The sequence below is a fragment of the Brassica rapa genome, chromosome A07 (genome assembly GCF_000309985.2).
Source record: "Brassica rapa cultivar Chiifu-401-42 chromosome A07, CAAS_Brap_v3.01, whole genome shotgun sequence".
In the NCBI taxonomy this organism is placed as follows: domain Eukaryota; kingdom Viridiplantae; phylum Streptophyta; class Magnoliopsida; order Brassicales; family Brassicaceae; genus Brassica; species Brassica rapa.
Genome location: NC_024801.2, coordinates 16,164,203 through 16,180,127, shown reverse-complemented (window position 1 = coordinate 16,180,127; position 15,925 = coordinate 16,164,203). Strand labels below are relative to the sequence as shown.

The following is a 15,925-nucleotide window of genomic DNA, read 5'->3' as shown; positions in this document are numbered from 1 at the left end:
AAGTAGGATAAATGTATTTACTTTTGTTTTAACTAGAATAAAATTGTATATGTGTTCTACTCCATTTTAACATAAATTAGAAAAAAAATAGGTAAAAATTAGGTTTTCGCTTAACTGGCTAAAAGTAGAATAATAAATTATTTTTTAACGTTACTGAAAAAATTCTTTAAGCTTTCACACAAACATTCTTAATTTGATATTTTAACTAGAAAATTTTGTGATATTGTGTGTTTAATGATAACAAAATCTAGTTCATATATGCTATTGAAGATAATCAAAACTTCTGATATTATCGGATTTGGAACAAGTCATGAGGCAGCCGCATTGACCGCCCTCCCTATCAAGCCGACACTGAGAATTAGAAAACATATTTCTATATGTTTTAAAGAGTCGAGAGCTCGGTTATACCGTTCTATATCCTGAAATATGGAAGTAACTCCCTTTAGTATAAAATATTATGTTTTACTTGGAGGCAAGAGAAAAACGGCTTGGAGCCAGAAATTGTCGAGGCATGAAAAGAAGGTCGGTTTCTTGCTGCAGACATAACTTATTGGATTCGTTATCCCGACGTCTCATTCCTGCTATTCATAATTCTGCTGAGAAGGTATGACTCTGATCGACCAAAAGTGCATAGGTTATCTCTCAAAAGTCAAAAGATAAGGGGAATGAGACGTCGCTTCTCAGCAGAATTATGAATAGCAGGAATGAGACGTCGCTTCTCAATATCAATCAGAGTCATGCCTTCTTGCCTTGGCGGCTGTAGAATTGATAAAGTATTGAGTTTGACGAACCAACCTCTCTTTTCTAGGGTTAGAACCCTAAGTTTATAATAAAGGTTGTGGCTCTTTCTTAGAATTATGAAATATTCACTATTTTTTAGATAATAAAATATTTTCATTTTTCTTGGAGATAGCCATAGATATTATAATATTTCCTTATTCCAATAGACTTAGAAAGATTCATTACTATCTAATCTCACTACCTAAGCTTAAGGAATATTTTCATTATCTTTGAACATGATGAATCACTTGACCTGGAACCCATAACCTTTAAGCCGTAACCAAAAACCTAGACGACATCATGCTTTAACTTGGAGGTTCTTACTCTTGGATTAATTATCCCCAGTAGTATCCTTCTTTTGTTTCCTTAGTCGCAAACATAGACGAAATTCACAACTTGGACGTCGAAGAAGGTTCTCTGTCTCAGATGGACAAGTTTCCATGTCTCAGACGTGTTGGATGCTGAAAATGCCAGTGATGACTACATCAATGCTTAATATGATGATAACAACAACTTCTCTCCCATTCTATTTGTTGCATGAGTCATTCACAAGCAATAAGTTCCGGTGTGGCCAGCCGCCTAAGAAAAAGCCCCGGTGTGTCAAGATTGATGACGGTATAGACAGTCTAAGCTTTATGGCGAATGAGCCAGCTGAGCTTGAAGACGGAAAGGAGGCAGAAAAACTTGATTTAAATTTAAGTTTTTTGTTTATTTGGTTTTGTTTTGATATTTATTTATATACCAGTAATTAGTTTAAACTAAATTTTGTAAACTAATTTAATTTATAAACCACTTCTAGTTTTATAAATCAATTTTGGTTTAAAATTATATTTATTGTATTTTATTTTAATTTATGAAATAAGTATATATATATATATATTTAAATTCTGATTTTTTTATTTATCTTTAGAATATTTTTTTTGAAACAGTCACATATTAACTACAATTTATTCATGTGTAAAATATTATTTTATGGCAAAACAATGCTTTTGGCCACAAAAATTATTGTGGCAAAATTGTGATTTTCTATGATTTTGATACAGTTTAAATTTGATATAAACATATAGCCACGTTAATTCTTTCGCGACTAAAACGCCTTATCCACAGAAAATCGGTACTCTGTACTTTTTTTCTACTAGCGAGGCAACTGCGAAAGTGCAGATAATTTGAAAAAAAAATCTTGATACTTGTTTCCAACCATTAATTTAGTTGACACAAGACCCCGTTATTGTTTCATAGAGATGGCGAAAGCGATAGTTCTGAAAATCTGTTGAAGACTATTCAGTTTAGAAGTATATATCGGAGTACGATTTGATCAAGAAGTTATAGTTATATGATATATCTCGTTATCGATAACAGGTCTTATCTTGACAAACTGTACAAGTCTTTTTCTACTGTGGGCGTTAAGAGAAATTCAGTTTAGGAAATAAGGCCATCAGCAAGAATTTGCATGGTTGTTAATTTGTACTTTGTGGATTCTGTTTGAGGATTAAATACCCCTCTACATTGTATGGACAACATTAACATATGATGCGGTTTATATTTCTCCTTTATCCAATTTGCCTTTTAAGAATCTTCTTGTTCGTTTGCACTGTTGCGTATTAAAATTGAATTTTTTTTTAGTTAGATTACAACTGTTATATACTGTTAAACATACTCTACATGGTATATACTAGCCCAAAGATAAACTAAGCATTGTTTAGATACATTATGTAAATACAACGCCTGAAGGACATTCGGGTTCCGATCGGGTTTTGGTTTTGTCCAATCGGGTCTCGATTTTTGGGTTTATCAAATCAGCCTCATTCGGATTATAAGAAAGTTCGGTTCGGGACTGGTTCGGATTCTATGGGGTTCGGGTCGGGGTTAGTAAATCTTCAAAGAATCAGTACAACCCGATGTACTTTCGGGTTCGGGTTCCAATCTGTTATTCGGTTTAAAAATACCTAATTTATACCTACTTTATAACCAAAACATAAGTAAAATCGGCTCTTCGATTTTAAAATACTTGATTTGTACCTATTTTGTAACCAAAACATAAATAAAATTGTTTCAAAAATAAGAAAGGACATCAAACATATGATCAACCAAAATCAAACGAAAGTTAAAGATAGTTATTGATATAAAGAAAACCAAATAATGAAGGTATAAAACGAAAACAAAGTTCTCATAAAATAAAAAACATTATTCAAAGAAAACAAAACCAAAATCTAAAAACTTCAATATTCAACTGCCACCTTCAACCATCAACCTTCGTTTAATAGATAATTATATTAGATGTTAAATAAATATCTTAGTGTATTTTGAATATATATTAAGAATTGAGATCATGTTTGGTACAAGTTATTTTTGAGATTTTGAATGTTTCGGTTTGTATCGGATATCCATCTAGGTTCGGGTTCGGTTCGGATAATACCCATAATCTGAAATACCATAAAACAAGTTCTATTTGGTATTTATGTAGGATTCGGATCGGTTCGGATTTATTTTTTATCGGATCGGGTTCGGTTCGGATTTTTGGGTTCGGTTTATTTGCCCAGCCCTAGCCTGAAGCTTGTATTATTAGATAAATGTACAATAACATCAAAATAAAATTATGAAATATATTATTTAAACTTAACAATATATCAAAGAAGTAAATAAATTTTATCGACCAAACCAAGTAAAGAAGAGTTGGCATGGGTATTTTAATTATTTTCAGTATAGAAAGTCAAACCGTTAGGATATGTATAGGATCGGTTCATCCCTCGCAATAGTCGGAAGCAGAGACAGACCCAAAGCATGAGAGGGTGTAGCATGTGCCCCATCTTAACTTTTTTTCTATTAATAACTAGGATTAATTTTAATCAATAATATCTACACTAAACTTTGAGTTATAATAAAAATAGCTTTATGCCCCATACTAAAATTCATCTTGGATCCATCTCTGGTCGAAAGGTATTCAAATTTAGGCCAGACAATATGTTATGTTTCGGGCTAATCCACTATGTAACACTAAGTGTGTTTTTTCCGGAGCCGATCGGATATTATCACAAAAAAATATATGTATGTTTAATATGTTATCCTCAGTTTTTGGTTCGGTTATAATAAAAATATAGAAATTGATTAATACCAAAAACGGGTTTTTAGATTTGGGATAAAACACACATGCAAACCTATAAGAGAGTGTTGTCCAATTATGAATCCTTTTCTTACATAGAGCTTTTTGAATTTAACTTTATCCACATTATAGTCTCAAAAAACTTTATCCACATTTTTCTTGCACATATTGACGCTCCATCTCACTACTATATGTTCAAGATATCTTCAAACAATTTATTTAATTACCAGTCACAAGGACCGTCGCCTATACATCTAGCTAGCTAGTATGGTTTCTATGTTGATATCTTTTACATTAAAGCTTGGTCTTTCCCTGAGTGTTTCTAAGAAAGTGCTACACTACTATAATATTTTGCAGTCGCTCCAATCATGTATCTCGTCACATAAATATTACCATCCTCAACTGAAAAATGCAACCGTTCAAGGGGTTATGCAGTGGTTAGATAATACATGAAGCAAAAATCAATCTTTCATATCCACATGACTATGACTACTTAACTACAACAATACTTGCTTAATATTTATCATATCTTCCGTTCTACGTAAGTGGTTATCACCATCGACTCATTTCAGTTGAGATTTATTTGTGTGGATACGCTGATTCTCCATGACAACGACGTAACTTTAGAAATACTAATCAGTCTTTTCTTTAAACCAAAAAAATCAACGCGACAACGAAGAACTCTTGAAACTTCTTGTAAATTATTTCTTTATAAAACCAAAAACTTTTAGCAAAACTTTGGTAAGTGAGATTTGCATGACGAGTACCAAGTTTAAACAAAACAACTTGTCATGTATTTAGACATATGACAAAACCAAGATGTTCTATTTGCAGATAAATAACAAAACCAAGATGCACTCCTATTAAAAAAAAAATGCACTCCTATTTGTAGACAACTATTTTTCAGTAGTTTATATAACCAACCAATTTACGATGGTTTAGTGATGAAAAACTCATTTTGAGGTCAGAGACTAGGATTCTAGTTATTCCATTATTGGTTAATTACTATGGTTGTCTTAAACGACAAAATTAGATGGCGTTCACATACTCCGAATAGTAGTCGACGACCACTAGGCTTTCAGTCCAAGATTCCCCAAATTTTCGGAAAAGAAGAGAATAATTTACACAACCAAATACCAATTGATATATAGATAGTGAAAGCATTACTTACTACCAATAAAATAGTAAACTAATTCATATTAACTAACAATCTGAACCTAGATGCATTTTTAACACCATACATGTTTTCGTATTTACGTAATGATGAGACGCCAACAGTATTCAACATAGAGATTATTACTGAGATAGACCTGTATATATGTAACTATACATAACAGTACCATAAAGTTCTTCATACAAAAATTACTGGAGTCCTAAAATAAAATAAAATAAAATAAAATAAAATAACCTTACTCTACACAAGTATACGCACACAATAAGAAGAAATTTTAAATTTATAAAATTAACCTCCCAAGCTCCAGCTTCAAATCTTCATTCTCTACCGGCGTTAAGTTCAAATCCAAACACAAAACCCTCTTTGCGTTACCGCCGCCAGTTTTTTTCATCGTCACCGGCGCTGGCGCTAAACTCCGGCTAGATCCTCCTCCTCTATGCTTCCTCATGTGCCCACCCAGGGCCTGCCCTACGGCGAACTCGGCACCGCATATGGGACACTCGTGTTTCACCGGTTTGACTCTCTTGGGAGAAGGTGGTGCGTGGCCTTCAAGCGCGGCCGATCTGCGGTGGCTTGCTCGGTGGCCTCCCAAGGCTTGGAACGACGAGAACTCCTTGTTGCATGTCTTGCACGCGAAAACGCGGCCTTTGGTGTCGTGTTGGTGAGCCTTTGATAGAAAAATCAAGCAGCTTGCCATCTTGTTGATCATCTCCATCTCTCTTTCCTTTTCCATTTGTTTTGATGATTCTCTAAACAAATCTCCTTTTGTGTTTGATTCGGGTGAGAAATGAAAAATAGAAACGAAGACTTTGTTGAATAATGGATTTATGATCTTATTTATATAAGCAACAACTTAGCTTGGCTTTTTGCATTGACTTTTTGTATATGAGTAGTTAAATTCTAGTTTTACCCTTTGCTCTTGCTGAACAAACACCATCTTATTGACCCTCCACGTTCAATAATATTTTTGTGTATATATTAAAATAGCAAAAGAAAATAAGTTAGTATTTTGTATATAAAAAGCCCTGATAGTAGCTAGTATGTTCAATCGCTTAGGAACGAGATGTACTAAACATAATCTATAAACCCATGACTTACTGCAGTTACTAAGGATAATTTCTTTTCGACTTCATTTATATCATAAACTATATGCTGAATGTGTGTGTGTTTTTTTAACTAAACGCCTAAACGAGTAGTTAAAACAAAAAATCAGTCGATCATGCAAAGAACTAGCTAACATAACGGAATTCAAATTGTTATGAACTATTTTAATATTAGCATATAGAAGATTATATATTCTGAAAAGTAAGATGTTAGGAATGTCAACGTACATATAAAATTAGAAAATACTTAATATAAAAGAAAAATCAACAAATCAAGCTATGCGCATGCCAACTCTTTTTAAGTTGGAAATTTATGAAAACAAATATCCAATTGATTGGTCTAAATTTCACTGCTAATACTTATGATGTAAAAAATAAAATATGACATCATAGTAAATTTACGGTGCAACATGCTACAAATTTAATAGTATATTCTCTTATAAATTAAACATATACTGATTTGATACCATCAAGTGTGTTAGGTAATAATATTAGGGGGTAATATACAACTACGTTAATTACAACACAACATCGTTATCATCCTTAATCTACCTATCAACATAAAGCTAAAGAGTTTTATTCGTCAACAAGTAAGCTCTAGATCTAATCTAATACATATAATAAATTGTATGATGCCCTTATATCATTAATTAAATGGAAAAAAATATAAAACGGAATTTAAGAAATGGGTATTTTGGTAAATAAAGATAAAGTACGGCAAGACTTTTGGTACGGCAAGTTGGGATGAGTCACTGGAATGTCATCGCTACCAAACCAAACGATCATCGGAAAATAGTCGTGAGTCAGACGCTCTAGAGTGTTTTACTATTAATCATGCATGCTCGTTTATTCCACTCTTACGCTCACGGGCGTGTCTTTCAACTCCCATTTTCCACCTTTTGTTTTTGTTTTTCGACGTGTAAGATTTATTGTTTTTCTTTGGTAAAATAAGATTTATTGTTTTCTTTCAACATCACACATGAAAATTAGATTACGTGTTATCTTGGATATTTCTAGGTGTGGAATTTAATTCCTAATTGACTACGAACAATTACTTTCTGAGTTCGTACTAATTTTATTAATCGAAACTTTAATAAAAACATACTTCATCAATTAATTTTCTTCTTACATGTCATCTAAGATGTATTAATTATAGTGGTGGATGCTTTGATGGTCCAAATACTTTACTCAGAAATTGAAAAACCAAGTTATTTACATGAAAATCAGTGGATCAGTTTCTTATATTCTAAATAATTTACATAACTCGTAATATTCTGTTTAAAATGGTCTTTAAATTTATTGTTCAATAACTTTAATATGATATAAGGAATTTTCAATAGAAACTTTAAAAAATTTACAATCATTCATGATTTACATATTTTTTTACTTTTTCTGAAAAAAAACCAAAATCCAAAGAATCGTTATATTCTTTAATTCTTTACACCATGTATTTTTTTAAAAAAATTAAAAGTCTCTTACATAATTAAAAATGACGTAGACATTTAAAGTTTTTTCATGTCTCGAACTTCTTTTGTTTCGTAAAAGATGATGTTCTAGTTTTTCAAACTATAATTCCAAATGTATTAATTTTAGTTTTCATTGTATCCACTATTTCCTTATATGGTTTTTACTACTTTTCATTTCTTTGTTCAAACTTCAAATCCAGTTTAAGTTCCATTTCACTTCTATCATAAGTTCCATGGAATTCAATAATACATTTGTTTTAATATTATATCTTATAAATCTTTAAGCCAAAAAATTAGTCTCTTTCAACTTTTTTTTTTTGTTTTTGATAAAGGGTTTTAGTCTCCTTTATTATACGGATGTTAAGTCATGGACTAGTTCAACTTTGACAAAAAAACAAATACACAATATTATTTTAGGAGATTAGATATTATCATTAGCAACAGATATTAAATTCAAAATATAGTTCAGTAAGTTTTCAATTTGAATTAATGTGTTTTGTTCAGTTTTTTTAGTCCTGTAATTTGACACAAATCCTTTTTGGCTTGTACCACATGTAGGCGGGGTTTTTTAATCTAACTGTTTAAAACTTGATAATCCTTTTTTGATTAAAAAAAACTTGATAATCTATTATCGTAAAAATAGAGGGTGTGAAATTGCTCTTAGTCAAAAAAAATGTGGTTAAAACAGCAACTGCGAAAATAAAAATTAAAAACCGTACAAGACAAGTACATAGGAGCGCGTGAACTTAAGTGTTCATATATGTTTGCAAAAAGGTAGAAGAAATAAAAGCTTGAATAAAACAGTAATCCAGAACAATAAATATTTTTCTTCCAAAAGTCCATGATCCACGCCGCCCTTCACAGAAGAAGTTGAAATATTAGATATTTGAAATTATATATCATGTTTTTTGTAATACAAATTCCAAGATTCTAGACCTAAAAATGACAACAGCTTTCTAACATGATTTCCCCCACATAACTAGATCTACACTAAGATTGTGTTTAAAATAAACTAATTATTTTGACACCGTGCGGCGGGTGCATGTCGATCAATTCAAAAAGTTTAACATGCGGGTGTGGGTCGAATAAAATTTAAGCGGGCGGGTGCCACCAGCCAAATTTGTTTATAAAAAATAAATAAAATATCAAAAATAAATATAAGATTAAAAATTTATATAATTAAAATAATTTTTATATGAAAATTTATATTATCTGCGGGTCTTAGGTTACCCTCTGTTTGCATCTTGAGGTGTCTTAAATCTCAGTACACCAGTCGATACGGTCGGCCTTATCGGTTTAGAAATTTTTTTTTTCTAGATAATATGTATTCCTATAGGAAAAATGAACTCAGGTTTTGAACATGTTATAAATACGGGTCTAAGAGTTTGTAAGTTTATTCATTCACATAATAATAAAAAACTCGAAACGGGTATTTGCTTCAATGCGTTTTTGTTCTCTTTTGCTTTCTTTGAGTTAATTCACGTTTGTTCACAACACCTGCAAATCTGGGCGAGGCGGATGCAGGTACCCATTTTTTCGCGGGTCATGCAGATCAAAAGATCAAAATTTTGAGTGAAAAAATGACTCGACCCGCTAGTTATCGAGTCAATTGGGCGGGTTTACCTGCAAACCCAGCTCTATTTGCTTATGTTACTTCATGTGTTAGAAATTTTTATAAGCCTCACGGTGGGTGCGAATTGTTGATGCTTGAAACCGGTAATTGAGTTTAGAGACTAGCAAACAACAATTACATAAATGGAGGCCAGAGATTTCACTTATTGAAATGTATAATCGAGTACGGAAAAAGTGATACAAGTTTCAACTCTTAAGAAATAAGGACAGGTAGTCGATAATCTAAAAGTTCGTAGTCTCTCTCTCTCTCTCTCTCTCTCTCTCTCTCTCTCTCTCTCTCTCTCTCTCTCTCTCTCTCTCTCTCTCTCTCTCTCTCTCTTTTGCTTCTTGCCCTTTTATAAGCCGTCTCCTCTTCCTTGCTTCAACTGTTTTTCGTAGTCATCATTACAGCTTAAAGTATTTATAGTCGTCGTTGATGCAGTTGGCAGCTATGTTTGGCGCGAAGACTAGGTCTTGCATCCTATTGTGGTAGCTGTCCCATTGCGTGTGGAAGAATCCCTTTACACGAGTAGTGAAGCAATGATCGTCTGCAGGTGGGTCTTAATAGGGGTGTCAAAATGAGATAGCTCGCTCAACTCAGCTCAGATCTTTCATAAGCTAGCTCAGTTCGGCTCATTTATTAGATGAACTTCAATATGTAAAATCAAACTCAGATCATCAAGATCATGAGCTAAACGAGTTATTTCGTGATCTAATATAAAAAATTAATTATCATAAAACAAAATATTAAAATAAGTTTTATTAAGTTTTATAATATTAAAAGTATGATTTCTATATTACTTATCTATATTTTATAAAATTTAAATGTAAAACAAAATATTAAGTAAGATAATTATGAGTAATTTCTAAATTGTCTCTTAGGAATATTTTGTTTTACATCTAAATTTAAAGATAGATGATGGGTATATAAAAATTTCCTTTACATTTTCTATATATATCTAAAAAAGATTGGTTTTACATTTTAACTTTAGAAGATAAATATGATAATATAGAAATTATCTTATTTACATATGATATATATAATTTTAACTATAAAAATGACCAAGCTCATGAATTGGGTCATGTTCATTAAAAATCGTTTATATAACTTGTGATCTAATTTAAGCTCGTTCATTAAATTCATTTATTAAATAAACTTAAAAAATAGAATTTATGCTCATAAAAAATTAAGCTGAGTTGAATTAGCTAATGAGTTATAACTCACTTCGACATCCTTGCGTCTTAGCTCTTTCTTCTTCTCTTTTGGGCCTCTTTTCCTTGGTAAGCCATATCAATTCGAGGGTCAATATGGATATACAGGCCCATATCCAGTAGTAGTTAACGTTGACGGTGTTGCTTGTTTTGCTCTTTACACTTAGTAGACTGAGGCTTGAAAAGCCATGTTTATTCTTTACTAAGAAGAGCCTGGTCCTTGTAGCTTATTGCTGCACAGAGTTGATCGTGATTACGTGATTGTCCAATCAAGATTCATCCGAGTTTGAGACAATTTCTCAAGCAAAGCATATATATATACATATTTTTTTTTTTAAATCAGTTCTAGCATATTCCATCTTCTGAATATATACATGTAAAAAAAAGTGTTTATGATTTTTCTATTTCTCTACGCATAATTCTTATATTCTGATAATCTGGCGATCGAAGTCAACCGGCTAATCCCACGAAGTCCGCAACAACCATGCATTCTTACCATTTAAGGTAGTTTGGATGGCCAACAGGAATCGAACTGCAAATTCACCGTATTGGGATTATCCCTCAAGTGCCACTAACCCAACCTCGTTGGTTCTCTACATAAAATTCAAGTTTGGTGAATCCCCAATTAAATTTACATAAGCGAATAATTTATCTTTAATTGCTAGTCAAGTTAAAAAAGCTTATCATAAAATCATTTTAAAATATGTTTCTTTTCTTTTGATTTTATTTAAAATTATCACAACTTTCTAACTTTTTAATATAGTTTAACATTTTTTATATTTTATCATAATATTTAAAATATATTGAAATTTATAAAAAATATGAATTATAATTATATATAAATACTGATAATTTTATACTATATTTCTTGTTTCAAAAATATATAAAATTATATAAATGAATAAAAATTGTCATCTTACATAATAAATTTATTTTGTGATTTTATAATATGTGGATTTATCTTATAATGGAGTTTATATTTATTTTATCATTATGCGAGTATCTATTGTTACCAATTTAAACCAATTAAAACTAAATTATACTGTAACTAAAATTATTAAAATTTTATGTATCTGCAAAACTAAATCAAACTGAAAATAAAATAAAATTAATATCTTTAATAAAAAAATTCCTGAAAATTCTTTGTGAGAAAAATAGAACTTGACAGGAATCAAAACTGAATCTAATCCATAAATTATAAAATATAAAACTTAACAATATTCAATATTTTAATTTCACAAACCAAAATAAATCCAAATTTCTAAATGTATATGTATATATATATATATATATATATATATGATTTTATATGATGCATGTGAAACAAAAGTCACTGTATCTTGTCAAAAAAAGGAAAAAAAAAAGGTGTTGACAAAAAAAAAAGAAAAGAAAAAAAAGAGGTCACTATATAATGATAAATAAAGGTCTGTCTCATAACTAACTTGAAAAAAACAAAATCATAGAAGCCCCCTTTTTCCTAAAAAAATCAATTCCTTTATATAATCTTTTGATATATGTTTGGTCTTTTAACGTCTTAACCCTTACCAATGATGACATAACTGAAATATCACTGGCCAACATCATTACAACATATGACTTTTGCCCAATTTATTCAGTTTCAGTTCGTTATTATGGCAACCAATACCAATAATTATCATCGCTTTTGGTCACCAGGCGATTTAACATTCACACTAGGCCAGACTCTTTCTAGTAAATTCATTTTCTTTCCTTCAGCTCATGGGCGGTCTTCAAAATAAGTTATTGAAATTCCTTTCCAAACCAATAAAAATAGGGTTATAATGCGGAATTTTCGGCTTCTGATTCTTCTAAAATTATGTCATAGCAAACTTCTACAAACTTAATAGCTGCTGCTATCATGTATATAATTTTAATAAATTATTACTTAGTTCAGTTATCTAATTTAAATAGTTTGTTATTTAATTTGATTATATAAATGTAGATAAAGTTACCACAAGTATAGTCTCAACCTTGTTTTCATATGGCTATTAGCTCACGAAAGAAATACAAAATTTTTGAACTATCTAAACCGGCAATCGATTCACCATACCATGAAGATTGGACAACAAACAATCATCTCAGTGTAGGATGGATAAAACAAACAATCAAACCAAAATCAGATCACTTGTCGAGGAATCACAAAAATTTTATGGGACATTCATGAAGCTTCCGCAACATGAACAACCGTCGTTGTTTCTTAAACCAATGTTACAAATCCCGAGCCTTTAATTCTCCTACTTGGGTTATTTCTTCTATTATATTTAGAAGATTGTCCAATTTCACACGTGTTACCACTTATAAGCTTGAAAGAGGGTATTGGAAGATTTAGAAGATCGACCCAAATCCAATGATCAATATTAGAATATATATTAAAATATTAAAATAGAAAACTTATCATTATCTATATATATATTATGCCATATTAGTTTAGAAATTAGGTTAAATCATTCGTTATATAAACCAGACATATTGTACCTTAATTCTTATGAGTCAATAATACTTCTTCCAATTCTATTCTCTCTCGATTTGTCATCGTAATATGTTTTTGCTTTCTTAGATTTGTTAGATGTACATTGTGTCATCCAAAAGAAACATAAAAAATCTTGGCAAAACTTCTTATGTCTTGTCCGGCCTGTGACACACCTATGCATATTCTAATAGGATTCTTTTTGGGAAAATTGTTTAAAATATCACATTCGTAATACTATTTTTATATTTACATTAAACACTTTTATCCTTATTTTTTTTAAAAAAAAAGACATTGATAACCCTAAAGTTAACTAATATAGACTTAGAATTTATAGTTGAGAAATGTGGAGTGAGGTAAGGTTTTTGGAATGTGAAATTTATAATTCTAATAAATATATAATAAATATTTAAAAATATATAATTTTAAAAAATAGTTTCAAAAATAATTTTAGGTTTTTGCTTTCTTAGATGTACATTGTGTCATCCAAAAGAAACATAAAAAATCTTGGCAAAACTTCTTATGTCTTGCCGGCCTGTGACATACCTATGCATATTCTAATAGGATTCTTTTTGGGAAAATTGTTTAAAATATCACATTCGTAATACTATTTTTATATTTACATTAAACACTTTTATCCTTATTTTTTTAAAAAGAAAAAGACATTGATAACCCTAAAGTTAACTAATCTAGACTTAGAATTTATAGTTGAGAAAGGTGGAGTGGGGTAGGGTTTTTGGAATATGAAATTTATAATTCTAATAATATATAATAAATACTTAAAAATATATAATTTTAAAAAAATAGTTTCAAAAATAGTTTTTGATTTTCAAAAAAAAGTGTGAAAAAATTGACTTTTCTTTTCTTTTTAAAAAGTTATAAAAAAGTTCGAATTTGAAAAAATATAATTCAAAAACATAATTTTTTTTATCATTTATTTAAATACTTATTTATTATATCTATGTAGAGAATAAAAGTATAAAAGTCTTTTGCTTCTTAATGAATAATGTATTTTTGAATTTTTTTTTTTTTTGTGGTAAACATGAATAATGATACAAAAAATTTAGGGGTGGGCGTTCGGGTACCCGTTCGGGTTCGGATCGGGTATTTCGGATTTTCGGGTATTTCGGTATAGAGGTGTAGGACCCGTTCGGGTATTTCTATACTTCGGGTCGGGTTCAGGTATTTTTAGTTCGGTTTCGGTTATTTCGGATCGGGTTCGGATATTTAGATTTTGAAAAAAAATTAAATTTTTCATTTCTTAAATTTCTTGTATTTAAGAATATAAATTTTACTTAACTTTTTTTTTATTTTTAATAGATTAAATGGTTAATAGATTTGGACATAACATTTTAAAACTAAAAATGCATTAATTTAGTTATTGTTTTAAAATTTTGGATGTAACTTTTTGTTAATTTTTGAAATAAAAAAACTTGACATGCTTTTTAAGTGAATACCAAATCATTTTTTCCGTAATTGCATGTATATCATATGAACTTAAAGTATGTGTAGTATTAATATAAATATTTTATATAAAATAAGAAATGTAAACTAGAAATATAAGGTTAATTATACATATGTTCGGTTATCTTCGGATATCCATTCGGGTTCGGATATTATCCATTCGGGTTCGGGTATCCAATCTCTCCTAATTCAATACCCGTTCGGGTATTTTGCTACTTCGGTTCGGATTTCGGTTCGGGTTTTTCAGATCGGGTTCGGGTGCCACTTCGGATATCGGATAAAGTGCCCACCCCTACAAAAAATGGTGATAAACATGAAAATTCCTTTCCTTTTGGCATAAACAGTGATCTTAAACAGCAATATCATATACCAAGTCAAATAAAACCAATATGTAAAACCCACCAAATTTTTGTGAAAGAGAGGTGTTTCGTGGATCTCAAAGTTCACTCAAAAAATAAGGTTAATATTAGTTAATGTATCAAATAAGTAACTGATGAATAGAATATTTACTAATGATTTTTTATGTGGAAAATAGTATTTTATTGATAATATGAACTGATACAACTATGGTAATCCAAAGAATATGTAAGAGAGTACAAAGTATTTAAACTTTAGGTTTGATATCTAAAAGATGGGATCCCTTTTGTTATTTTCCTTTGTTGTCCTTCTATAGGTGTGTTGAAGGGAGGATTATAACGGCTGCGTGATCTCTGAGATACCATATATCTTTAAAGTTGTATTTATTTTCTTAATCTTTTTTACGTTTTTGTGTCACGCAAACCTTCTCTTTCTTCTTTTGGCTCTAACTTCTCTCTAGAGACAAACCAAATTAAATAGTAACTCGGTGGCCGGTGGCTCATCGCCGCCGGTCGCCACCTTCTTTTTTGTTTTTTGTTGTGATATACTCATCGATCTATAGATCGATTTTGCTTCCGTTTATCGGATCTTCGGTTTTCGCTTGGCGATTTTCCCCTTCGCGTTTGGTGATTTTGTAGTGATAATTCAACCAATTTCAGAACCAATTTTCATTCCTATCTTTCTCTGTTTTGGTTGAATCTTAATAAATTCTAGTATTATGGTCTCCTCCTCTTCCGCAATCTTCAATTAAATTCCAACTTGCTTGGATTAACGCTTGTTCTTCAAAAGTTATGCATATATTCTTTTCCAGATGGGAATCAATCTTTACTCATCCAAATATATGGATTCAAAAAGTGACATCGGAGTAAAGTATCCTTGCGGGAAAGATGAAGTGTTGGTGAAATTATATGGCTGATTCAAGGGAGATCCAGTAGAGTTAGCATCCTACTAAGTTTTAGGATGGTCTGACGAAGAATCTGCTCTTCAATCAGTTCGGTTACTCTCGCTTTAACAACCGGAGAAGACATGAGTTTTAATTTCAAGCGGTGGCTATGGCGGAAGATCGGAGCAAAAGGAGTGCAAATATAGAGATGAACAGCTGGGGTGATGAAGCACAAGATGGAAGAACCAGCATAGTCAATGCCGGCGGCAAGACAACAGTGAAATCCGATT

At 30.8% G+C, this 15,925-nt stretch overlaps 1 protein-coding gene across 1 annotated transcript; it reads right to left on the bottom strand.

The window, feature by feature from the left end:
- Positions 1–5,158: 5,158 nt before the first annotated feature.
- Positions 5,159–14,122, bottom strand: LOC103829763 (zinc finger protein ZAT12). The gene has a single exon (XM_009105461.3). The coding sequence runs from the start codon at positions 5,785–5,787 to the stop codon at positions 5,335–5,337; it is 453 nt and encodes a 150-aa protein (XP_009103709.1). The 5' UTR covers positions 5,788–14,122; the 3' UTR covers positions 5,159–5,334.
- Between the last annotated feature and the right edge of the window lie 1,803 nt (positions 14,123–15,925).

Bases quoted from the DNA above. Each gene is read 5' to 3' on its own strand.
- LOC103829763 (XM_009105461.3), bottom strand. From the start codon at position 5,787: ATGGAAAAGGAAAGAGAGATGGAGATGATCAACAAGATGGCAAGCTGC.